Source organism: Diceros bicornis, chromosome 13 (assembly GCF_020826845.1).
Source record: "Diceros bicornis minor isolate mBicDic1 chromosome 13, mDicBic1.mat.cur, whole genome shotgun sequence".
NCBI lineage: Eukaryota > Metazoa > Chordata > Mammalia > Perissodactyla > Rhinocerotidae > Diceros > Diceros bicornis.
Window position 1 is genome coordinate 14613864 of NC_080752.1, and position 27786 is coordinate 14641649.

General features: G+C 35.4%; 1 protein-coding gene across 2 annotated transcripts in view; it reads left to right on the forward strand.

Moving 5' to 3' along the window:
• ZFYVE9 (zinc finger FYVE-type containing 9) overlaps window positions 1-27786 on the forward strand; it is a 200316-nt gene that overhangs the window by 127030 nt on the left and 45500 nt on the right. Inside the window, exons 6-10 of one of the 2 annotated variants that reach the window (XM_058552413.1) lie at window positions 2235-2411; window positions 4051-4220; window positions 8244-8364; window positions 11274-11396; window positions 13240-13395. In XM_058552413.1, coding sequence (XP_058408396.1) covers window positions 2235-2411; window positions 4051-4220; window positions 8244-8364; window positions 11274-11396; window positions 13240-13395 — 747 coding nt within the window. The remainder of the gene's footprint in view (window positions 1-2234; window positions 2412-4050; window positions 4221-8243; window positions 8365-11273; window positions 11397-13239; window positions 13396-27786) is intronic. The other variant, XM_058552414.1, reaches the window with a different exon arrangement.

Consider the following 27786-nt stretch of genomic DNA (forward strand, 5'->3'; position numbering starts at 1 on the left):
TCAGGTAAGTTTTGCAGGAAGTTGTTGGGGAAATCTGGTGACACGTGGCTCTTAATATGCCCGTGAAATGACCGGAGTGGGATGGGGATAGGGGTGGGGGTGTGGGGCTATTGACCACTTAGATGATGAAATGTTAAAATTGGACTGAGGTTTTCCTTTCAAGGGAAGCTATCTCCATCTAGAGAATACCTTAATAACTTAGAATATATTCTTATTAACACCTTATTTCACTCATCTTGTTAAAAATAAATATTTTAGCATCTAGGATCAAATAGAAAATTGCCTTTTTCTCTCAGTTATCTTCTTAATACTACTAAGATTTGTTATAATGGTTTTGAATTTAGTTATGTGATAAAAGAACATGGCCAGTAGAAGGTAAATATAGCTTATCCAGTGTTCATCTTTTGCAGGACTGGAAATGAATGCAAGAGCATTTTCATTAAAAAAAAAAAACAAAAAACAGAGTATTCTTGTAAAGAGATACAATAAAATTGATCAGGCTATAATATTTTCTCTTTGAGTGCATCTTTGTACAGTTGCCAGAACAATTACCTATAGAAATAAAATGTTGGACTTGGACACCACTGCTGCCTGTGCCAGGATATTGTGCCTCCTAGAGGCTGGAACTTCTGCTTGAGGCCCCTCCTGCTCTGTCTGTCTGCGTTGCTCATAGTGATGTTTTCCTGTTGCTGGCTTATTAACCTATTGCATGTCAGTTAATCTGATCTGTTCTCATCTCCTTTGATCTACCCAGTTTCCTCCCATTTCTGAATTCTTATAACTTTGATCAAATATGAATCATTCTCTCTACTCTTAAGGGTCATTTTTTTTAGATGGTGGTTATTTCACTCTATTGCTCAATTGATGATTTTTATTCCTGCTTTCATATTCAGACATATATCCACAGATAAGAGCATGCTGCTTAATTACAGTACCTAATACCTCTTTTATTTGATGAGGTCTTCCAACTTGATAGCTTGTTTTTTAACTTGACATAGCTAAAGATGAAGGAAATGGCAGAGGATTTATATGGAAAACTTACTTTTTATTAAACCAAGGATGCCCTAAACAGGGGATCCTAAAATAATCTACTTTTCCTGGTTTTTCCAGCGTCTTTCCTCTCGCATGGCTTAGCCCGGTCTTTTACTGAATATTTAATTTGATGCTTTTCAGTGTTCCCTATCCTTTTTTCCCTTGCTCTTTTTCTCTTCCTCCTCTCTTCCTGTCAGTGCTTTCAAAGAAACATAGATGTTGTTTCTAGCCTTGTCCTGCAGTTTGGAGGCAATAAATTTTCAAAATCTTATGGATCGTTCTTTGATGTTGAATGAGAAAGATGCTTAAAAAATTGGGTGGTTTCTATTCCTGGGCATGTGATATTACCTGAACCTAGAAGATAAAATTTGATATCTTTCATTTCTGTAGCATTTTTCATCCTATTTACTTTTAAAGACAATAGTTAATATGTTAATAGTAAAATTATGGAGTATACAGAATCTTAACACATTTGTGATCATTCATATTGGTTGATGGCACTTATGTGATAGTCGCACATTTTCATGTTCAAGTGGGTCGTGGACTTTTGAGACACACCAAAGATGTGAAATGGTTGTTTTTGCTGGATACTTTTACACAGGGTGATGATTGTACAAAAGCAGAATTCACAAAAATGTTGAGAGGTGTTCTGAGCTTTAAGGCTTCAGAATTTTTTAAATGAGATTTTACCTCAACTAAGAAAAGCCTAAAAGTCTAGAAATGAAACAAAAAATATCATACAATGGAATTATGCTATCTTAGCCCTTGATTTTGATTTTTGATAGAACTTTATAAAATGCATTGAATATTAAACCTGCCCTCCCCCCTCTGCTGCCAAATGTCTAAATGCTATCCCTGTTGCAGATTCTTAGTAAATTTGATGTTGTTTCACTCCCTGTTAAGGGAATGTATGGTCTCCTTTAAAGAAGTCATGGAGCTAGTCATTAACCCCAGACTGATCTATCAGTCTGTATCAGAATTATCATGTAATTCTTATTTGTTGCATCCAGATAGTGTACTGACCTAAATGGTCTCCTTTATTGAATAAAATCACCTATCTCCTAAGTACGCTCACTAGCTGGAAGAGAGACATACTATGAGTGTTAATGAGGAGGAGCTACATTATTTATCCAATATTGTGGAGGTCTTGATGTCCATATTTTGCAATCCATTCACATTGATTGTGTCTGTATTTGCTTTAGCTCAAGCCTGGGAGAACATGATGAGTGCCTCAAGCCAGAGCCCTAACCCTAACAATCCTGCTGAATACTGTTCTACTATCCCTCCCTTGCAGCAAGCTCAGGCCTCAGGAGCCCTGAGCTCTCCACCTCCCACTGTGATGGTACCTGTGGGAGTTTTAAAGCACCCTGGAGCAGAAGGTAGGGGATCATGTGCTATTCTCTCTCTTTTTCCTCACCAAGTTCCTCTAAAAAGGTGCTGATGTGATTTTACAGCACAAGTCTTTTACAGCACACCACAGATAAGTCCCTTTGGGTGGTTATTAAAGTGGAAGAACAAGGTGAGAAATGTATCGAGACTATTTCTGGGCAAGTAAAGAATAATATTGTATTGCCTGATATTTTGGAGGCACCTCTAAAAATATGCCGGTACCCTCTCCAACTTAAGAATGGAGTAATTATATTGCTTGTACTTAAAAAGAGATGCAGAATTTGAAGTCAGCCTGTAAAATCCAAGCCTCATGCCTACCTTAATGTTCTTTGTAGGAGTTTAGTAAGTGGTGAACATGAGAATTCTTCCTTCTGACCAGTCCATTCTACTATTGCTTTTTGGAGTATACATTGCCATTTTCTCTTTTCATTTTTAATCTATCCATATAAAAATATGAAAATATTGTGTTAGGTACATAGACCTTTATAAAATCCAGAACTTTAGGTCTGGGTTATATCATGTGATAGGTAGAAAATTATACGCTCAATTTATTTTAGTTTATTATATCTTTATGATTATGATATTGTTAGATGGAAGGCACTTTGTAAGTTCAGGGGATTATGAATAGTAAAAATAACAATTATATATTTCCTTAAAATGATCTTGTGAAGAAGTTTCGCTTGATAATTAAAATCCATCTTCTTTCATTAATTTTATGTCTTTTCGTCTAGTATTATTCCCTTCCCTTGCTAAATAGCCCTCCTCCCCTTTTGAAGAGCAAAGACTTCTATTGGCATTATCATACTCTTTCCCATTTTCCCCTCTTTTCAGATCATCCCTTAGTCATACTCCTTGTATTTTTATGAGTTCAGGCTTGCTTTCTTAAAATCTTTGTTCTCTTTACTTCATTTGTCATTTTTGTTATTCTTCCCTAGTCTCGCTTTGTTTTGGCTGTTTGAATTGATTTCCAAAACTGGATTTAAAGAGATCATTTCATCAGATTCAGTTTTCCAGCTTTCCCCCTGTTCTTTTACTAAAATACAAACTACTTTTGCACTACCAGATCAGTCTTTTTCTTCTTCAGTTACACTTTAGCCAAAGATCTGGTCAGTTTGCTTCCCAATTCTTACGTATCTGTGCCAACTCTTCCTTTATTAATTAATAATTCTTCAACATTCTTCAAGGCATCTTTGCCCGTTAAAAATACCATATGACTTTTCCAGAAATTTAATTCCTGCAGAAACTTCATACTTTTAGAAGATGTATGTCTATTGCTAGATATTTTTCCCTGCTGTTAAATTTCCTAGGCGCTTAAAACACCTTCCTTAGTTTCTCTGTCAGTGAGATAGGACAGAGTATGTGACATAATCACAGATGTATTTAAGAACTCTTAATATTTTAAAGCAAAGTGTTTTAAATCTTTACACATAAGTTATAGAAGTAAAGAATACATTTAAGTGTGTATTTTTATTTTTAACCACTTTTATACACAGTTACAGTTCTGATATTTGTAATTATGCTAAATAGTGACTTCTTTGTACATCTGGAATTGGTGACCTTCTCTTCTTTGATGTTAGAAACTCTACCAATGTCACGTTGATGCCTATCTTATTTTTCTGGCTCCTCAAGTGGCTCAGCCCAGAGAACAGAGGCGAGTTTGGTTTGCTGATGGGATCTTGCCTAATGGAGAAGTTGCTGATGCAGCCAAATTAACAATGAATGGAACTTCCTCTGCAGGAACCCTGGCTGTGTCACATGACCCAGTCAAGCCAGTAACTACCAGTCCTCTACCAGCAGAGGTAAGAAAACAAAACAGCAACTAAAAGTGAGTACCCACTTTACTCAGCATTGTGCTGCCCCTGTCTTGCCTGTTTCTAAGTTGAGTGACCTTTCTGTGGAACCCAGTAGGTTTCAGATACAGTTTACTCTGTGTGTGCATGCATCTATGTGTGTGTGTGTAGCGTTAAAGTAAATGTGGCAAAATCAGTTCTTTTTTGCTCTATCGTTGGAGGTTTGTTCAGGAGAAAGATTCTTATGAAGGTCGTTCTCAGGTAAACGCAGGCTACTTCTGTAGCTAGAGGTGTTAGAGGGAATCCTGGCCCTTGATACGTTGGTTTTCAAACCATGTTCCCTAGAGTCTGTCGTGGCCTCCTAGGAGTGCCACGGTGAGGAAAGGCCAAGCAATATGAAGGCAGCTGAAGAATCCTTGTATTCCTTTCTCTTCTACCTGAGCATATCTACTTTTTTCTATTCTACATATTATGTTTCCATTTAAGATTTTGAAAAAGGATTCCAAAGCTTAAAAATAAGTTGAAAACCACTGACTTAATGAATGGAAGACTCATATAATTTTCCTAAGGAAACTAGCTCATACTGTGCTGGCACCTCTACCTTGTCTTTATAGGATATACTGGTCACAGTTTCGGGGCTAATGGGATTCTCTTTTCTTGGGGCCTAGTTTTCGGAAGAGGACAAATACCAACTGCTTTTTTTGGAGTCAGTGAGAGAACAGAGCCACCTAGGACCAAAATTAGAAAGTATACACATAGGATCCTTTTTTTCAGTGGATCCCTTTCTGTTATATATTTATATATATATATAATCCCTTTATATATTTTTATATATAAATATATTATATATATATATAATATATAATCCCTTTCTGTATATATATATAATATATATATAATATATAATCCCTTTCTGTTATATATTAGATAAGACTATCTAATATATAGTCTTATTTTCAGATTTCCCCAATTGTCCCAATAATGTTCTTTATAGCTTTAATTTATAAACGTGTACATATATATATAAATTTCTTTATTGAATAAAATCTATTTTTTAGTTTGTTTTTTTATTTTTTTGTGAGCAAGATTAGCTCTGAGCTAACATCTGTTGCCAATCCTCTCCTTTTTTCTTGAGGCAGATTGGCTCTGGGCTAACATCCGTGCCCATCTTCCTCTACTTTAAATGGGACGCCACCATAGCATGGCTTGACAAGTGGTGCGTCGGTCCGCGCCTGGGATCCAAACTTGCAAACCCCAGGCCATTGAAGCCAAGCAGGAACTTAACCACTACACCATCTGGCCGGCCCCCCTAAAATCTATTTTTTAAAATCAGGATCCCGTCAAGGGTTACAATTGCATTGAGTTGTCGTGTTTCTTTGGTTTTCTTTAATTTAGAACAGTTCTCCCACTTATTTATTATTTTTTTTTGTCTTTTGTCTCATTAATATTTTGACACATCTAGGTCACGTTTTGCATAGTGTCCTTAATTTGTATTTGTCTAATTTTTTTCTCATGATTATTTTCAGACTAAACACTTTTGGCAAGAATGATAATACTATAGAAGTGATGGTCATTTGTTTTTTTTTTTTTGGTGAGGAAGATTCACCCTGAACTAACATCTATTGGCAATCTTCCTGTTTTTTTTTTTTTCACTTGAGAAAGATTTGCCCTGAGCTAACCTCTATGCCAGTCTTCCCCTATTTTGTATGTGGGTTGCCGCCACAGCATGGCTTGATGAGTGGTGTAGGTCTGCACCCGGGATCCAAACCTGTGAACCTGGGCCACTGAAGTGGAGTGCACCAGACTTAACCACTGTGCCATGGGTCCAGCCCTGATGGTCGTTTCTTACTGGAACACATCAAGAAGTATCAGTGTGATAATTGGTTAAGTTGATGTCTCCTGTATTTCTCCACTTCAAAAGGAGCTTTTCCTCTTTGCAATTAATAAGTAATGTGAGGGGTGATACTTGGAGACTGTGAGTGTCCTGTTCCCCAACAATCTTTCAGCCAGTGATTTTACTGTCCTTTGACAGTTCTTGCCTGAATGAGTTATAATTACGGTGTTTATACAGTGATGATTTTTTCTTTCTATTACATTTTGTTTATATCTCTTAGATTGTATGATAGGTTCTTAAAACAAATATTTTTGAGGGAATGAGGAAGCTCTAGTGAATGAATGTTATAGGGAGACAAGGTTCAGCTCAGTTTAAGAGAAACTTAACCAGGTTTGTTGTTTTATTTCTGTACTCTCACATTGTTCAACACTCTATTTTAATATTTATCTGGTAAAATGAGGGAAAACAAATTCTTTAAGGCCAGACTGGAATATATTTTTTTCCACTTTATGGCCTGTCACTTAATAAATGTTCAGTAAATGAAATAAATTCATTTTCACAGATGGTATTTAAATAAACACCAAATGACCACTTCTTATGACATTAAACGGTGGATTTATGCATCATTAAATAGCAAGTTAGAGTAGATTACTTTATTTCCTATACTGGAACTTCAAATCAGTTTATAATTGTTTGCCAATAAAATTTTCCAAATTTCCTGTTATATGATGAGGTAGAGGGAATGTTGCAAAATTTTAGCAAAAACCCACTAAAAACTTACAGTCTTAAATTGTAGATGGTATAGACAAAAGTATGGCAAGACATGGGCATATTTTTTTTAATAGTTTTAATCTTTATTCAAGTATAAAATATATATACCAAAGTACTTAAAGAGCATTAATCTTTAGGAAACTACTTGATGAATATATATATAGACACACACACACACACACACCATATAACCACCACCCAGGGGAAGATACAGAACATTTCCATTACTCCAGAAGATTCCTTCATGCCCTTTTTCTGTCAATATCTGCCCTTCTTTCCTCAAGGTAACCATTATTCTGACTTGTATCACCATGGCTTAATTTTGCCTGTTTTTGAACTTCATATAAATGGAAACATATAGTATATAATGTTTTGTATCTAGCTTCTTAAACTCAACCTAATATTTATGAGATTTATCCATGTTGTATGCATCAAAAAATTAATATTTTTATTGCTGAGTAGTATACCATCATATGGAGATACCACAATTTATCTATTTTCCGGTTAACGGACAATTGGATTGTTTTCAGTCTTTGGCTATTATGAGTAAAGCTGCTGTGAACATTCTTATATGTATTAAAAAACAGTTTTTAAGTGCTTTTCTTTCAACTTTTTTAAAGCTTCTTTTTCTTACTTGAGTTATGGAGAATGTAGAGAGGAGAGCATCATTTTAATAGATCTTTGAGCATATTCTATTAAATCATTAATTAAATGGACTTAACCCCACCCAAAGTGTGTTTTGCAGCATTATACTTTATTAAGTATAGCTAATGTGATATGCATATTAATGCAAAGAAAAATGAACTTCAAGTTTTATTTCATTGCATAGTAAATGGAAAACGATGATCTATTTTAATTTCCACATTTTCTCAAAGTTAATTCTGTTCTCTTTTTTTATCATGGTAAGATATATATAACATAAAATTTACCATTTTAACCATTTTTAAGTGCACAATCCAGTGGCATGAAGTACATTCACATTGTTGTACAACCGTCATCACTATCCTCAACGTTAATTTGAAAAAGCAATATAAATGAGATTTTAAGTAGACCTAAAGGCATTAAAAGTTCAGAAATTATGAGATAATATTGAAATTTTGTTTCTGTTGGCACTGCAGTTTTTAAAAATATTTTTCTTATATGACAAAAGAAACCCGGGTAAAGGAAGCTTTAACCCAAGCTACAATGCTTCTTCTCTCTTTATTATGATATGATGATGCCAAAAGGAGAATCTATAGAATTAGAAACATTTTAATAGTATAAGCCCAGTTCCTTGGGAAACCACAGGTTAATGAGTATCTTGTGCTATCTTTCAAAAAGTATGAATTTCAAATTTTCACTTAAATTCATATTTATATTCTTGACTCTATATTCTGCCAAAGTCTTAACTCTCCGTAATGCTCACTTAGCTGATTTGCTTTTCCTAGACGGATATTTCTCTATTCTCTGGGAGTATAACTCAGGTTGGAAGTCCTGTTGGAAGTGCAATGAACCTTATTCCTGAAGATGGCCTTCCTCCCATTCTCATCTCCACTGGTGTAAAAGGAGGTATGTAGACTTAATATTTAAACAGGGATAGTTACATATGCAGATGTTTCCTTCTAATTAAGAGAATGAGACAGAATTTGAGTGATAACCACCCTTCTCCAACAAAAAAAGCAACTGGTCAGTCCCATGAAAACAATCATTGCTGTTTGTTTGCATGCTTGCAAATCTTGCATGCTTAGATGTGTATGTTTTTCTATTGTAATGTCATTTCATTCATTGGAAAGGCATATAATTTTTAATTGTAATATATTTACAATACAATATATTTTCGTTGGAAGTTGTTTCTTTATATTTCAAAGCATATAATACTCTGAAGAGTTGCTTATGGTTCTAGGATTGGCCCACTTGATACAGTCAGTACATTAATTTAACTTTTTGTTTTGAAGTATAGTATACATTCAGAAATGTACAGATAATAAGTGGAGAGCACTGAACCTAAATAGCAATTTTACTGTTAAAAAAATATGTTTAGGGAGTCCTGGTAAGAAAAATTACTATCCAATCCAAAGAATGCTTAACTTTATGTGAAAGTTTGTTGCTGATGTATCCAGATCAGCATCCAGTCAGCACATCTTCAGGAGATGGTTTACCAATAATCTCTCCTCAGTTTTGTCCTAGTCTTTTACCTGGTCTGCTTGCCTTCAGTCTTTCTCTCCTCTATTTTATCTTCCACATCGTTGCCAGTTATCTTTTCAAATATAGATATTATCATATATTGCTCTTGCTTAGAAACGTTCAATGGATTCCCAGTACCTTTAGTATAAATTACTTATCTTAGCATACAGTGTTCCTTATAATCTTATCTCAACTTATCTTTCTAACTTTAGTTCCAGTCAATACCACAGTATCTTACACACACACTGCAGGTTATTTACTGTTTTCTGAATATTCACTTTTCATACTTCCATGCTTTTTTCTTATGCTGTGGAATTTCTTATGTGGGAAGAGAACGGACTTCAGAGCTGAACAAACCTGAGGTTAAATACCAGTACCATTCCATTCTAGCTGTGTGATCCAGTGGGCAAGTCGTTTATCCTCTCTGAATCTTTTTCCTAGCCATTTTTTTTAAAGTATGTAACTACACCTACTTAAGTGTCATTGTGAATATTAGATTAGATTTTATATCTGAAAGTACATAGCAAGAACAGTGTCTGGTACAAACTAGGCGTGTAATTAATATTTTCCTTTTTTCTTCCTTTCCTCTGCCTAAAATACCCTTCTATACTCTAGACTCCTTGAAGAGCTCAACCTTTCAAAATCCAGATTAATGGGTTTTCTCTGAATCCTTACCTAGGCTACCTTGGTAGTAGTGTTTTGCTTCCTTATCTCTGGTCTAATAGAAATTCTTATAGACTGTTACTACATTAATACTTCTCTCATTGTAATTTAAATATTTTGTAGATCTGCTTCTTTCATTTAGACCATGAATTCCTTCAGTCTTAGTTCATGTTTGTGTCTTCTGCTCCTAGGATGGTGCTGGGCCTGTAGCAGGCTCTCAGCAGTGTTGGCTGAATGTATCCTACATCAAATCCAGCTGGATCCCAGATAATTCAACGATAATCTTTCACATAAAGCATGCTTTTGATTATATAATGCCTTTGCTCCTTTACCAGGACTCCCTAAAAATATTCTTTTGTTAATAAAATTGCTACTTAGGTTTCAAATTTTTGTTATTTTAATAAATCTTAGATTAATAAGAAATTAAATTGGCCTAACTCTGTTGTTAAAATAAATAAGATTGCAGGGTTCCATTTTCATTAAATGTCACATCCATTAAATCTAATTGTCAAAATCTCTCCTACCAAGAAACAACAACTAGTTATCTATATTTACTTACTTAAACCATATTATTATCTCTTCACCAGAATTTTGCAGTTTTGTGTTCCAGTGGAAACACTTCATAAAAATTTTTTCTTTTTTTTCCTAGTGTCACTTGTTATTTCTCTTTCCAATAAATATTTTCATCAATAGGGTAGACATTTCCCATTACACCCTAAAAATAGTTTTTTGTTTTCCATTTTTCAGTAGGAAATGGTGTAAGTATATTCTACCTGGCTGTCCCTTAATGCTGCAGTTTATATAAGACCAATCAAACAACATTCAACTTTCAGGTTTTCAATTTCTTTCCAATAGCTTTAGATTCTACAGTGGTTACTACCCATGATTTTGACTTCAAGCTGAGAGGACTACCATAATTTAAAATGGGGTGGCTGAATGTTACGTACGGTGCTTGCAGGGATTAAATGGGAAAGGTTCTGTTCAGAGTCTCAAGTATTAACTTGTCCATGTTCAGAAATGTATGATTTACTGGTGATTTGGATGATATATGAACAGAATTCTTCACTTATACTTAGAGGAATTGTCTCGTGAAACCAATCACTTATGATACTTTTAGTTTATTTTCTGGGTGCATTTCTTAAAGTAATTTTTTAATGGTAAAAAATCTCAAAACTGTACAAAAGGGTATAAAGTAAAAAGTAGGATTCCCCTCTACCTCAACCCCTAGATAACCTTTCCAGAGGTAACTAGTGTATTATCACTTTCTTATATATCATGGATTGTTTTAAATGTTGGTCTTAGAATATGTAATATGTGAAATTCTTATTATGATAGTTAGAGAATTTTTGTTAAATAAAAGGGCCGTCTTTAGATTATGGCACAAACCATTTTGTGGAAAAGTCTGTGCATAGGATAACCACGTTATCCAAACTGGACTCGGTCACTTCTGAGAGTGAAAGGGGCACTATTAACATGACACTGAGACAGCAGGTGCAAATAAACCTATGTTAGCGCTATCTGTAAATCAAATGCTATGTCTTTCCTGTGAATAATCAGCCCATTCCTTTATCAGATCTTTTTCTTGATTTGTCCCTTTAACCAATCTCTTACATTGTTTTCTCCCCTTACAGACTATGCTGTGGAAGAGAAACCATCACAGATTTCAGTAATGCAGCAATTGGAGGATGGTGGCCCTGACCCACTTGTATTTGTTTTAAATGCAAATTTGTTGTCAATGGTTAAAATTGTAAATTGTAAGTTAGAAATTTGTTTTTTAAAATTAAAATGAGATACTTTACTGGCTTGTAGATAATAAATAAAACTTTCAAATTCATTATACACGAGTATTTTTATATAGAGCCACGTGTTACTGAAAACTGGATACTAAAGAAGTTGCTTTGTATAAAATTATGTATCCTAGAGGACAACTGTGGAACTAACTGAAACTCTTGCTTTTAGTCATAGGGCTGAGATAGATGAATTCTCCATGGAAGAAAGCCAAACAAAACTTGAACTGATCTGAGTTAAGTTCTTCCTGAGATGGATATGCTAAGTCACAACTCACCACCAGAATAACTGGAGGTGGATAAATTATCCAGGAAGGTCAAACAATTTACATGCTAGATTTAAATCTCAAAAACCTTAATCATGGTGTAAAACCTTATTTGGGAGAAGTGTTAGTTAACTAACACACAGTAAAACTTCAGTACATCATAAGTCAAGGTTCAGAAGAAACTTCTCAATTCCTGACACTAGCTTCTTGGGCATCAGAATGAGAGAGAAGACAGTAACTTAGAATCTTGATTCCAGGATATATTGGAAAACAGAGAATGCATTTTTTCTGGATGAATGTTAATAGGCAGAGTTTTAGATAGAGGAAGAAAGCCCTGGGGAACAGTCCTCCAGTTACCACTGTGTACTTGTTTTAAGTTGAACTTAGAAACCAGAAACACCTATATACTACTGCCTTAGAGGTTCTACATAAATGAAATGCAAGTTTCTGGTTTACTTGCTAATCACACCCTTGTATGTTTGACCAGTTATTAATGCTTGCTACCTTTCCTTCTAGGATCAGATTTTAAAATAATTTGCTTGAAATTTCAATTTACCATATCTAGTTTATAAGTCACACTTAGAAAATAGCTGACCTAGAATTCCTGAAGTCTACACCATCTTAATATAGTTAGATTGGGCACCTCCTGTTTAGGTATATAGTAACTATTCCAAAAATGAAAAAAAGGGTTCTTTTATTAATTTTGATTTACATCGTAGTATCCGTAATTTTATTTGAATCCTTTTTCATTCCTTTGGGGATCCCATTGTATTGGAGTACAAATGATAAAAGTGTCGAGGATTGAATATTATTTTTAACTACATATCGCCTGTGCAATTGGGACTCTGCATAGCCTTAAAGAGAATGAGTGGAAGTAACTAGTCCAGAACAGCCATCTTTTTCACCACTTGTTACAGCATGAAACCAAGTAAAATTTATGCTGCTGATTATCTAGAATTTTCTCCCAGAAAGGACTATAACTAAAATAGCTAGAATCTTTCAGTCAGAGATTAAATGTAATAAGTGTACATAAAAAAATATTTTCTTTAGACCACAACCTGAATCCAAAGCTATAATATTGGCTTTTATTATTGTTTCTAGTCTTACATAGTAATTATTTCTCTTGGTAAAGTGATTTTTTAAAAAAATAAAGCTGGGAGAATATATCCTTTAATCATTATAGCCTAGGATACATAGTTTAGTTTTATCTATCTTATTTTTAATGGAATGTTGTTTATTTTAATAATTACACCTTTTAATGATAGAGTTAAAAGTTTGAAGTTTTAATTTTCTTTCACTATTCCTTCTTTTACTTCCCTTCCAGTTGTTTTTCTAAGTGTTTGCTTAGAGTCAGAGGCATTGGTATGTTTTATTTTCTACAATAGTTCTTTAGCTCAGTGTGGTGACTGTTCACAGTTGAATTATACAGACTCAGTATGATCTATTTTATTCTTTGTTATATTATAACATAGGTTTCTGTGCCTTTTTTAAGGGTAAGAATTGAGAGGAGTGTCTTTATTTTTCTATTTTTATTCCATTTATAGATGTGAACAGGAAGTGCTGGTGTTTCACAACCAAGGGAATGCATGCGGTGGGTCAGTCTGAGATAGTCATTCTTCTACAATGTCTGCCGGATGAAAAGTGTTTGCCAAAGGATATCTTTAATCATTTTGTGCAGCTTTATCGGGATGCTCTGGCAGGTGGGAATGCTTTATGACTTAGTCTGCACCCTTTATAGATGATAAAAATTTTTGGACTCAGATGCAAAATAGTAGTCTTAAATTTGGAAGCCTGGCATTGAACTTTGGTATTAATGGCAAGTTAGAACTTGCCATTGTTTGAGGAAATTCCAAATTTTAGGACTTTACCTGATGTGGTCGTTATTATTTTACAAAGACTGCAATCAGAGTTGTAAGAGAATCCATTGACCTTGAGGTAAGAATATTTTCCTTTGAGTGGCTTAGTGGTCATGGTATTGGTACCTGGTAGAAGGAAGCATAATCATAACTTACCACTTGTTTCTTGAGTTAACAATATTTATATAATCATAATATAAATACTCTTAATTTTCAAGTTTTAAAAATGACTAGTGTGGACCACTTTATTATGGTTTCAAAATAAATTGTAAATATTATTAACTGTAACAATGTAAAAGTAAATGCACAGCTATTAGAAGTTGGAGAAGACTTAAGGATACTAATATAAGGACATGTTATTAATAGTTGAGAGAGAAAGAAATGTATTTAAGTGTATTATTTGACGTTACAACTAAACTTCCTTGTGATTTAACAGAGGAGGTAAGAAGTGGTGTAATTGAGCTAAATTCTCATTTATCATAACAGGAAGTAAAAAATAATATCCATAGTTGATAAATGGGGAAGGAGTATTATAAGGATAGGAACTAAAACAAATGAATAATCAAAGAGATTGTCTCTGAGGAACAAGGCTTGGGGGAGGTGAGGGTGGCCAGGTTATTTAAACTATTTTCATATGTTATTTGATAATATTTTATAAATATATTAAAACCATAAATTATTCATACTTTCTGAATGCAGTAATTCCCCTTGTGGGATTCTTTGCCAAAGAAATTATCTAAAATGTAAAAGTACACTTTGTTCATGAAAGTATTTATTGTGGCATTACTTAAATTTAACACAAAAATTGAGACAACCTAAATGCCCAGCTTATAGGTGAAAAGTTTAACTGTTACGCTTTTTAGATGTATGCCATCTAAAGAACTCTTAGCCATTTAAGAACTCTTAGCCATTAAAAGTAATATTTATGAATAGAGTGTAACAATGCTCTTGAAATAAGTACAAAAGCAGGATATAGGATTTCATTGTTAGTGTGGTTATAGCTTATGCATAAAAGATTATGCCTTTATGTCTTAATTAGTCTCTATGATAATTTAGGTGTAATATTACACGAGGACAAGGCTATACATTGGAAACGGAACCCGTGATACCTGTGAAGTACATTGTAGTATTTACTGTGTCAGTTCCAAAACATTTGGGGTTAATTTGAAGTCATCTAGAGCCTCCGGGTAATATAATACCCTGGACCTAAATTTAGTTCCAGAAATGACAAGCTTTCACTTTTCTCCTCAATGTGAATGTATTCACATGTAAAAACTCTAAACAGAGAAATGGCATTGAGGGTCCAAGTAATTGTATTTTCATGTAGGTTTTGAGAGGGCATCAGGGACTAGGGCATGGAAGGTTCGTGAATGTCTTGTTTAGGAGTTTGTCCTTTATTCTGTAGGCAGTTAGGAATCACTGAAAGAAATGAGGGACATAATCAGATTTGCATTTTAGAAAGATGACTCCAGAAGCAGTATGAAAATGGATCAAAGTCTATGTTGATGGCCGGTAGACCAGTTAAGAAGCAATTGCAGTGGATAAACAAACAAACATTACAGTGGATAAGCACTAGAATACTGCTCAACAATAAAAAATAAACAGATTGCTGATATATACAACAACATGGATGATTCTCACAGACATTATCCTGAACGAAAGAAGCCAGGCACAAAAAAGTGCTCATTACCTGATTCCATTTATATGATTCTCTGGAACAGGCAAAATGAAATCTGTGATGACAGAAATTAGATCAATGTTTGCCTGGAGTGAGGTGGGGTGCAGGTGCTGGAATTGACTAGAGGTCTCTGGGAACTTTCTGGGATGATGTAAATGTTCTATATCTTGATTGGGATAGTGGTTACATGGATGTTTACATTTGTCAAAACCCATTGAACTATATACTTAAAATCTGTGAGTTTTATTATATGTAAATTATACCTCAATTTATAATACCTCAAATTATATACAATTTATTGTACACAAATTATAAGTGAAATTGACTTAAATATTTTTATTGAGATATAATTGATATATAACATTATATTAGTTTTAGGTATACAACATAATGATTCAACATATGTATGTGTATATATTGTGAAATGATCACACAGTTACAAATTTTTTTTTCTTGTGGTGAGAACTTTTAAGATCTACTCTCTTAGCAATTTCAAATATACAATACAGTATTGTTCACTATAGTCCCCTTGCTGTACATTACATCCTCAGTACTTATTTATCTTATAACTGGAAGTTTGTACCTTTTGACCACCTTCACCCGTTTCACCCACCTCTCACCCCCTACCTCTGGCAACCACCAATCTGTTCTTTGTTTCTATGAGTTTGATATTTTCAGATTCCACATATAAGTGACATCATACAATATTTGTCTTTCTCTGACTTATTTCACTTAGCATATTGCCCTCAAGGTCCATGCATGTTGTCGCAAATGGCAAGATTTCCTTCTTTTTTACGGCTGAATAATATTCCATTATATATATATATATACTGCATTTTCTTTTTATATTCATCCATTAATGGCCACTTAGATTGTTTCCATGTCTTGGCTATTGTAAATAATGCTACAATGAACATGGGGGTGCAGAAATCTTTTCGAGTTAAGTGTTTTTGTTTCCTTTGGATGAATACCCAGAAGTAGAATTGCAGGATCATATGGTAGTTCTATTTTTAATTTTTTGAGGACCCTCCATACTGTTTTCCATAGTGGCTGCACCAATTTACATTCCCACCAACAGTGCACAAGGGTACCCTTTCCTCCACATCCTCGCCAACACTTGTTATTTTAAAGTTGATTTTTTAAAAAGCTATTGTAGGGATCCAGGAAGAGATTAAGAAATTATCAGAATTTAAGTTAAGTAATGGCAGTGGGAATAAGGAGTGTTGAAGAGATATAGAAGACAGTGATGCTTCAGTTCAGTAGGATTTGCTGACTAATTGGATGTGAGGGGTGAGAGGGGACAAGTCAAAGCTGACTTCAGATTTCTGGCTTGGGCACCTGAGTGTACTTTGTTCTTGTTCATTGAGATAGTGAATAGAAGAGCAGATTTGGCAGAGGAGTGGGCAATGAGTTCTTTGTTCAGGGTATTAAATTTGAAATAATGACAACAGATGGTGATATGTAAATGGAAGATGCATATATGGATATGGACTTCAGGAGGTAGATCTGAGCTAAAATACAGATTTGGGAGGCCCAGCATTTATGTGATAGTTTAACTATGGTTGTGAATAGGATAGGCCAGTGTGAAGAGACTAGAGCTTTGATTGGAACTCTGAGAAATACCAATAAGGAAAGGATGTGAATCATTACATTCGTCATTAAAATATGTGTTTACCATAAATGGTTACTCATTTTTAAAAAATATCCCTTTATATCATCAGAGTTCACTTTGAACTATCATATTAAAATACAAAAATTCTACAACAAAAATTACTTGGAACTGATAGTAAGATAATGGTGATAATCTCAAGTTAGACCATAATACATCTAAGCTGTCTTAAATATTATCTATAATATAGGGTGAGGGCGTGTACATATATATCTAAGTAAAGAACATTTCAAAAGCATAAACGAGTGAGCTATAAGAGTCTCTCTTTGAAAAGGAATCATTTTACAGCTCATAAAATATTGGGAATAGAAGATATCTTAGATCATTTAGTACAAACGCTTCCTTTTTAGATGAGGAAAATGAGACCTAGAGTGTTAACAACTTGCCTTAATCACAGACCTAGTGGGTGGCAGAATTAGAATCAAAGCTCCCAGACCAATATTCTTTACAGTATGTCAGTAGCCTCTGTATATATATTAATAGTACAGCAGGGGCCGGCCCTGTGGCGTAGCGGTTAAGTGCACACGCTCTGTTGGTTCAGATCCCAGGCACGCACTGATGCACAGCTTGTCGGGCCATGCTGTGGCAGTGTCCCACATAAAGTGGAGAAAGATCGGCATGGATGTTAGCTCAGGGCCAGTCTTTCTCAGCAAAAAAAAGAGGAGGATTGGCATGGATGTTAGCTCAGGGCTGATCTCCCTCACAAAAAACAAAAACAAAAACCGAACAAAAAAAAATAGTACAGCAGTTCTTAAAAAAAAGATATGCATAATATCTATGTGCTATGCATGTTTTATTAAGAATCCTGTTTTTAAATAATCAAGTTAGTAGCTTGATATATTATTTCACTATGATATTTTTTATTGAGGTCATAATAATTTATAAGATTGTGAAATTTCAGTTGTACATTATTATTTGTCAGTCACCATATATATGTGCCCCTTTACCCCTTATGTTCACCCCCCAACCCCCTTCCCCTCTGGTAACCACTAATCTGTTCTATTTGTCCATGTGTTTGTTCATCTTCCACATATGAGTGAAATCATACGGTGTTTGTCTTTCTCTGTCTGGCTTATTTCGCTTAACATAATACCCTCAAGGTTCATCCATGTTGTTGCAGATGGGACGAGTTTGTCTTTTTTTATGGCTGAGTACTATTCCATTGTATATATATACCACATCTTCTTTATCCATTCATCAGTCAATGGGCACTTGGGTTGCTTCCACATCTTGGCTATAGTGAATAATGCTGCAACGAACATAGGAGTGCATAAGTCTCTTTGAGTTGTTGATTTCAAGTTCTTTGGATAAATATCCAGTAGTGGGATAGCTGGGTCGTGTGGTAGTTCTATTTTTAGTTTTTTGAGAAATCTCCATACTGTTTTCCATAGTGGCTGCACCAGTTTGCATTCCCATGAGCAGTATATGAGGATTCCCTTTACATCCTCTCCAACATTTGATATTTTTTGTCTTGGTAATTACAGCCATTCTAATGGGTGTAAGGTGATATCTCATTGTAGTTTTGATTTGCATTTCCCTGATGATTAGTGATGTTGAACTAATCAAGTTGAACTTTTCATGTGCCTGTTGGCCATCTGTATATCGTTTTTGGAAAAATGTCTATTCGTGTCTTCTGTGCATTTTTTGATCGGGTTGTTTGTTTTTTTTGTTGTTGAGTTGTGTGAGTTCTTTATATATTTTGGAGATTAACCACTTGTCAGATATATGATTAGCAAATATTTTCTCCCAGTTGATGGGTTGTATTTTTGTTTTGTTCCTGGTTTCCTTTGCCTTGCAGAAGCTCTTTAGTCTGATGTAGTCCCATTTGTTTATTTTTTCTTTTGTTTCCCTTGCCCGAGTAGACATGGTATTCAAAAAGATCCTTCTAAGACCAATGTCAAAGAGTGTATTGCCTATATTCTCTTCTAGGAGTTTTATGGTTTCATGTCTTACCTTCATGTCTTTATTTGAGTTAATTTTTGTGTATGGCAAAAGATTTTTGTGTATGGCAAAAGATAATGGTCTACTTTCATTCTTTTGCATGTGGCTGTCCAGTTTTCCCAAGACTGCTTATTAAAGAGACTTTCCTTTCTCCATTGTATGTTCTTAGCTCCTTTGTCAAAAATTAGCTGTCCGTAGATGTTTGGTTTTATTTCTGGGCTTTCAATTCTGTTCCATTGATCTGTGTGTCTGTGTTTGTATCAGTACCATGCTGTTTTGATTACTATAGCTGTGTGGTATATTTTGAAGTTAGGGATTGTGATGCCTCCAGCTTTGTTCTTTTTTTCTTAGGATTGCTTTAGCTATTAGAGGTCTTTTGTTGCCCCATATGAATTTTAGGATTCTTTGTTCTATTTCTTTGAAGAATGTCATTGGGATTTTGATTGGGATTTCATTGAATCTGTAGATTGGTTTAGGAAGTATGGACATTTTAACTCTGTTTATTCTTCCAATCTCTGTGCATGGAATATCTTTCCATTTCTTTATATCATCATCGATTCCTTTCAATAATGTCTTATAGTTTTCATTGTATAGGTCTTTCACCTCCTTGGTTAAATTTATTCCTAGATATTTTATTCTTTTTGTTGCGATTGTAAATGGGATTGTATTCTTAAGTTCTCTTTCTGTTAGTTCATCATTAGAGTATAGAAATGCACCTGATTTTTGTAAGTGTATTTTGTACCCTGCAACTTTGCTGTAGTTGTTGATTATTTCTAATAGTTTTCCGATGGATTCTTTAGGATTTTCTATATGTAAAATTATGTTGTCTGCAAACAGCGTGAGTTTCACTTCTTCATTGCCAATTTGAATACCTTTTATTTCTTTTTCTTGCCTAGTTGCTCTGGCCAAAACCTCCAGTATTGTGTTGAATAAGAGTGGTGAGATTGGGCACCCTTGTCTTGTTCCTGTTCTCAGAGGGATGGCTTTCGGTTTTTCCCTGTTGAGTGTGATGTTGGCTGTGGGTTTGTCAAATATGGCCTTTATTATGTTTAGATACTTTCCTTCTATACCCATTTTATTGAGAGTTTTTATCATAAATGGATGTTGGATCTTGTCAAATGCTGTCTCTGCATTTATTGAGATGATCATGTGGTTTTTATTCCTCATTTTGTTAATGTAGTGTATCACATTGATTGATTTGTGGTTGTTGAACTATCCATGCATTCCTGGTATAAATGCCACTTGATCATGGTGTATGATCCTTTTAATGTATTGCTGTATTCAGTTTGCTAATATTTTGTTGAGGATTTTTGTATTTATGTTCATCAGTGATATTGGCCTGTAGTTTTCCTTCTTTGTGTTGTCCTTGTCTGGCTTTGGGATCAGAGTGATGTTGGCCTTGTAAAATGTGTTAGGAAGTATTCTGTCTTCTTCAATTTTTTGGAATAGTTTGAGAAGGATGGGTATTAAATCTTCTTTGAATGTTTGGTAGAATTCTTCAGAGAAGCCATCTGGTCCTGGACTTTTATGTTTTGGGAGTTTTTAATTACTGTTTCAATATCTTTACTTGTGATTAGTCTATTCAGATTCTCTATTTCTTCTTGATTCAGTTTTGGGAGATTGTATGAGTCTAAGAATTTATCCATTCCTTCTAGATTGTCCAATTTGTTGGCATATAGTTTTTCATAGTATTCTCTTATAATCCTTTGTATTTCTGCAGTATCCATTGTAATTTCTCCTCTTTCACTTCTAATTTTATTTATTTGAGCCTTGTCTGTTTTCTTCTTAGTGAGTCTGGCTAAGGGTTTGTCAATTTTGTTTATCTTTTCAGTGAACCAGCTCTTAGTTTCATTGATCCTTTCTACTGTTTTTTGGTTTTAATTTCATTTGTTTCTGCTCTAATTTTTATTATTTCCCTTCTTTTGCTGACTTTGGGCTTTGTTTTTCTTCTTTTTCTGGTTCTGTTAGGTGTAGTTTAAGATTATTTATTTGAGATTTTTCTTGTTAGGGTAGGCCTGTATCGCTATGAATTTCCCTCTTAGGACTACTTTTGCTGTATCCCATATGAGTTGGTATGGTGTATTTTTATTTTTGTTTGTCTCCAGATATTTTTTTATTTTTCCTTTAATTTCTTCAGTGATCCTTTGGTTGTTCAGTAGCATGTTGTTTAGTCTCCACATATTTGTGACTTTCCCAGCTTTTTTCTTGTAGTTGATTTCTAGTTTCATAGCATTATGGTCGGAAAAGATGCTTGATATGATTTCAATCTTCTTAAATTTATGGAAGCTTGCCTTGTTTCCCAACGCATGGTCTGTCTTGGAGAATGTTCCATGTGTACTTGAGAAGAATGTGTATTCTGCTGTTTTTGGATGGAGTGTTATATATATGTGTACTAAATCCAGCTGGTCTAGTTTTTCATTTAATTCCACTATTTTCTTGTTGGCTTTCTGTCTGGATGATCAATCCATTGATGTAAGTGGGGTGTTAAGGTCCCATATTGTAAGCGTGTTGCTGTTAATATCTTCTTTTAGGTCTGTTAGTAGTTGCTTTGTGTACTTTGGTACTTCTGTATTAGGTACGTTTATATTTTTAAGTGTTATGTCCTGTTGGTGGAGTGTCCCTTTTATCATTATATACTGCCCGTCTTTGTCACTTATTGCCTTTTTTATCTTGAAGTTTACTGTGTCTAAGTATGACAACACCTGCTTTCTTTTGTTTGCCATTAGCCTGGAGTATCATCTTCCATCCCTTCGCTCCGAGCCTGTGTTTGTCTTAGAGCTGAGATGTGTTTCCTGAAGGCACCATATTGTTGGGTCTTATTTTTTAACCCATCCAGCCACTCTGTGTCTTTTGATTGGAGAATTCAATCCGTTTACATTTAGAGTGATTATTGATATATGAGGGCTTAGTGCTGCCATTTTATCACTTGTTTTCCAGTTGTTCTGTATTTTCCTTTTTTCTTGTCCCATGTATTTCAGACTGCCAATTCAGTTTGGTGGTTCTCTATGATGGTTTTCTCTTTATTTATCATTTGTGGCTATGTTTTAATTTTTTTTTGTGTGTGAGGAAGATTGGCCTTGAGCTAACTTCTGATGCCAATCCTCCTCTTTTTGCTGAGGAAGATTGCCTCTGGGCTAACATCTGTGCCCATCTTTCTCTACTTTATATAAGACGCCGCCACAGCATGGCTTGACAAGCGGTGCATCAGTGCGCGCCCGGAATCCAAACCTGTGCACCCTGGGCCACCGAAGTGGAGCATGTGCACTTAACTGCTATGCCACCAGGCCCACCCCTGATTTTTTGTTTAGTGGTTCCTGTGAGGTTTGTATAAAAGATCTCGTAGGTGAGATAGTCCATTTTCTGATAGCCTCTTATTTCCTTAGTCTAGGCAGGTTCTGGTGTGTCCTTGCCTCTTCCCCAACTAAGTTATTGTTGTCACAACTTATTCCCTTTTGTGTTGTGTTTGTTGTTTAAATGTAATGATTATATTTATTTTTGATGTTTTCTTTCCCTTTATCTTTAATGTTATAAGTGTTTGCTAACCTGATAGCAGCTCATCTGCCTGTTTATCTCCTTGTTCAAGGCTTTGTAAACTCTTTCTTTTTTAGGGGGGGGGGGTATGTGGGCCTTCTTGGTCATTTCTTGTAGGGAGGGTCTTGTGGCGATGAACTCCCTCAGCTTTTGTTTATCTGGGAAAGATTTTATTTCTCCATCATATCTGAAGGATGTTTTCATTGGATAGAGTATTCTTGGCTGAAAGTTTTTGTCTTTCAAAATTTTGAATATATCATTCCACTCTCTCCTAGCTTGCAAAGTTTATGCTGAGAAATCCACTGAAAGCCTGATAGGGGTTCCTTTGTAGGTTATTTTCTTCTGCCTTTCTGCCTTTAATATTTTTTCTTTGTTGTTGACTTTTGCCAGTTTTACTAATATATGCCTTGGAGAAGGTCTTTTTACATTGATGTAATTAGGAGTTCTGTTAGCTTCTTTTACTTGTAATTCCAGCTCCTTCCCCAGGTTTGGGAAGTTCTCAGCTATTGTTTCTTTGAACAAGCTCTCTGCTCCTCTCTCCCCCTCTTTTCCCTCTAGGATACCTATAATCCTTATGTTGCATTTCCTAATTGTCAGATATTTCTTGGAGAATTTCTATATTTCTGTCCTCTAAATTGCTAATTCTGTCCTCCGTAATATCCACTGTGTTATTTCAGGACTCCAGATTTTTCTTTATCTCATTCATTATGTTTTTCATTTGCAACATTTCTGATTGATTTTTTCATTATAATTTCAATCTGTGAAGAATTCCCTCTGTTCATTAATTTTATTCCTGATTTCATTGAACTGTCTTTCTGAGTTTTCTTGTAACTCGAGTTTTTTAATGATAGATATTTTTAATTCTCTTGTCATTTAGATTGTAAATTTATGTGCCTTCAGGATTGATTTCTGGTGCTTGTCATTTTCCTTCTAACCTGGAGTATTAATATACCTCTTCATACTGTTTGGTGGGGTGGATTGTGCCTTTGCATAGTGGTAGTATCTGGTCGCAGATCCACCTGCTGCCACTGGGTGGGGGGGCAGGAACTGTGTATTCTGAGCCTGCCGTGATCTCTGGCAGCTGTGCCTGTTTTTTGGAAGCTATGCTGACAGGGCCGTCTGCGTTTGCCCACTCACTGCCGCTGTTTTACAAACGTATCCTCGGGCCCTCTGGCAGGGATCCCCTGCTCAGGCTGTCAGGCTGAGCTGGTGCACCAGGAGGTAGGGGGAGGAGGGGTGCTTTCTTTTGTGTTCACCATCCCACGTGCCCCAGCTCTGCACTCACTGTCTGCCCAGCTTGGTGCAGACACGCCTGTGATTGCTTAGCCACCTCTGTGTGGGGCATTCCCATAGGCCGGGAGGTAATTCTGAGGGCACAGTGTTCCCACAGAGGGGTGCGTTCTCTCCCTTCTCCTCTCAGGGTTGCATGCCGGCCATCACGAGGTCCCACCCCTAGGTCGCTGCTGCATAGGAGGGAGAAATGATCCCCTTACCTCCTTCCACTACCTCCTGGAGGGGTCCAGCATCCCCATCTTGAGATGTATGGCATTGTGGATCTCTCAGATGTCTGCTGTGTTGTATGAATGTCCTCTGTTGGTTTATGAATGTCCTTTACGTTGTATCTTAGTAGGGAGAGACTAAGGGAAGAGCTCACTCCTCCATGATGCTAATGTCATGAAGCCTCACTATGATTTTTTTAATAAGTGGAAACATATTTTAAGTGTTCTAAAACGATCCTAATTCATTGTTTTTTTCTCTTTGTAGCACACTGTATAGAATTGGCAAATTGTGTCTTAAATTTCCCGAGTATGTGAAAGCCTTGAATACTCTATCACTTGCTTAGTGGTTACTCTGCCATAAATCACTCAAAAAGCCTAAGAAGCCCTTGATTGACCTTTCTTTTTACTTTCCTGTGAATTTTTAATCTAAACTACATATATTTAATAATAATATGTGTGTGTGTATATATGTGTGTATGTATGTTGTTTATTTAGTATATAAAAGTGTTTTTTGTCATTCGTAGTTGCTTATGCTTTCCACAGTGAGGGGGAAAATTGTATTTCATGAGAAATGACGTTCTGAGAGTTTCAAGATGCCTTCTGGTTATTGTAGTGCCATGGGAGATTCTAAATTTTATATTGTTTCTTCCCATCTCCTCTCCCTTCCTCCATGTTTTGTACTTGTTTTTTACAAACAAACTTTCAGAACATGGATTTGAATGAGATGGGAATTGTATCTACCAGATTATTTTTTCCAGAGTTAATATTTGGGGGTTTCCTTTTCTTACTGTAAAACCTTTATTGGCTCCACATTGCCTTTAGAATAAACTGTGTACTCCAACATTCAGCACTCTACATAATCTGATCCTATATTTCCAGTCTCATTTCCCACTAGTAGTCTCCCCGTACTTCCATTGTAGCCAAACTAAACATTTCTTGGTTCTTTATATATTCTGATGGTTTCCTACTTCATTGCTCATGATCATAAGCCCCACCCCCATGCTATTTTTCAATATTCCAACTATCTGAATCTTATCAGTTCTCTTAAGTCTCACTCAAAGACCACTTTCTCCATGAATTCTTCTCAGATGATCCTCCCAGATAGAAGTAATGTCTTCTTCTGAACTTTTCATTATCTTTAAAAAATTACGTGCTATATACTAAAGTGAGTGTATGTACCACAATTTGTTTATCTATTCACCTGCAATGTATGAAAAGTTCCAGTTGTTCTGGATCTTTGCCAGCACCTTGTATTGCCTTTTTATTTTTTAATTTTTACTTTTGTAAGGAGTGTGTAGTAGTATCTCATTGTGGTTTTAGTTTGCATTTCGCTAATGACTAATGATATTGAGCATCTTTCCGTATGCTTATTTACCTTCTGTAGCTGTTCTTTTGCCCATTTAAAAATTGGGTTGTTTTCTTAATGAGTTTTTAGTACTTTATGAATTTTGGATACAAGTCCTTTATTAGATAGTGTATTTTGCAAATATTATATTCTAGTCCACCGCTTGTCTTTTCATTTTCTTAATTGTCTTTCAAAGAGTGGAAGTTGTAAATTTTTGTGAATCCAGTTTATCAATTTTTCTTTTATAGTTTATACTTTAGTTTCCTAAGAAATCTTTGCCTTAATCCAAAGTCACAAAAATTTTCTCTGATATTTTTTTCTAGAAGTTTTATAGCTGTAGCTCTCATCTCTAGATCTATGATCCATTTTGAGTTAATCTTTGTAGAGAGAGTGAGATAAGTCTTGAAGTTCTTTTTTTTCAACTGCTTATAGATATCCAATTGTTACAGCACTATTTGTTAAAGACTATTCTTTTGCCATTGAATTACCTTGGCACTGCTTTTGAATATTAGTTTAGCTTAAATGTATAGATCTGTTTCTGGACTCTATTCTGTTTCATTGCTCTATATGTGTACATATAAGTGGATGTTTTTTTCTTTGTTTTTTTTGTGAGGAAGATTAGCACTGAACTAACATCTGTTGCCAATCCTCCTTTTTTTGCTGAGGAAGATTGGCCCTGGGCTAACATCTGTGCCCATCTTCCTCTATGTTGTCTGCGTGATGCCGCCACAGCTTGGCTTGATAAGCGGTAGGTAGGTCCGCGCCCAGCACCTGAACCTGCGAACCCTGGGCCTCTGAAGCAGAGTGCACAAACTTAACCACTACACCACCAGGCCAGCCCCTGGATTTTTATTTTTATTGCTGAATATCAAAGTGTACTTTTGATCTGAAAACACATTTCTTTCTTTAATTTGGAAAATTCTTAGCTATTATCTCTTTAAATATTACTTCTCTTTCATTCCCAACATTGTCTTCTTGTGAACTCCTTTTTGATGTTGGAGCCTCTGACATCAATCTTTGATATCCCTTAACAGCTCTTTTGTATAATTTTTCTCTTTGCCTTTTTGTGCTGGATCCTAGGTTACATTCTTCAGTGAATTCTTCCAATTTAATATTTCTCTCTCCAAGAAAATTATTAATTCAAGAGAAATATTAATGTGAATTGATTAATATTTACCTGGACATAAAAAGGTTTACACTGGTATTGATTTTCAACTTTTAGATTTAACTTCAGAACAAAGCAAGAAGACAATTATAATTTTAAACATAGAATATGAATATTATCAACTTTGCAAGTTAAATCATTTTTACGTTTGAAAACTGCTTTTGTTCCCTTTCAATCATTTGCAATTCTATGTTTACAGACATGTTATCTTCTCTCAACTTTTCCTTGGGTATCCCAAATCTGGTCTTTGTGAATTGAGAACACATTTGTGTAGCATAGGAGCATAGCACTGGGTATGAAGACACAATTGAAGCTGCTTAAACCTTCCAGTGGCTTCCCACTGTGATTAGAATAAACTCTAAACTCCTTCCTTTGGCCTGCAAGATCTTATGTGATCTAATCACTAAAGATCCCTTTGACCTATCTCTTTGTACTCCTCAGTTTGCTTTAGCTATGTTGTTCATCTTTTTGACCTTTGAACCCATCAAACTCATTTCCATCTCATAACTTGCGCATTTACTATTCCTAGACTTGTAATGCTATTCTTTAAGATCTTTGTTGGCTCCCTCTTCATTCAGGTCTATTCTCAAATGTTTCTTCCTCAGAGGCTTTTTCCCTGACCCTCTTAACTCAAGTATTCTCTCTTCTGCCTTCGTCAATCTATCACATTATCTTTTTTGTTTTATTTTCTTCAAAGCATTTATCACTCACTTTACTAACTGAAATTATTTGTCTTCCTCTATTAGAATGTAAGGTCTATGAGGGCAAGATTTCTACCTTTCTGGCTCAACTCTGTGTGCCAGCCCTTAGAACAAACAGTCTGACACCTTGGAGAGGCTTAATGAAAAAACTGTAGATAAAAAGAATTAATAAATTGGTCCGATGTCACTAGGAAGCATTTTTTTGTCATTTGGTGGAAAAACACCTGGAGGAAAGGAGTCCTGAGAGAACACTTCTGTTAATAAAAATGCTGTGCTTATTATTCCTGACTTCTTGTTCCCACGGGGACTTGGAAACAAGGGAAAATAACATTTTGGTGAGCCTAAGAGTGTTTCTGAGGCCTAGTATCTCTGGTCCCTGAGAAAGGAATACCATGGGTCACTCAAGCAGGTCAGGGAAGTTTCTATAATTTCAGATCTTTGAAAGATCTTTTTTGTTTTTACTATCTCTTTTTGTCACCTACTCTCATTCTAAAGTTTTACTTATTTTGTATCTTTAAATCATGGCTACCTGGGTTAACACAGATGAATTTTTGGTTAATTTAAATTTCTTGGGCCGGCCCCGTGGCTTAGCGGTTAAGTGCGCGCGCTCCGCTGCTGGCAGCCTGGGTTCGGATCCCGGGCGGGCACCAACGCACCGCTTCTCCGCCCATGCTGAGGCCGCGTCTCACATACAGCAACTAGAAGG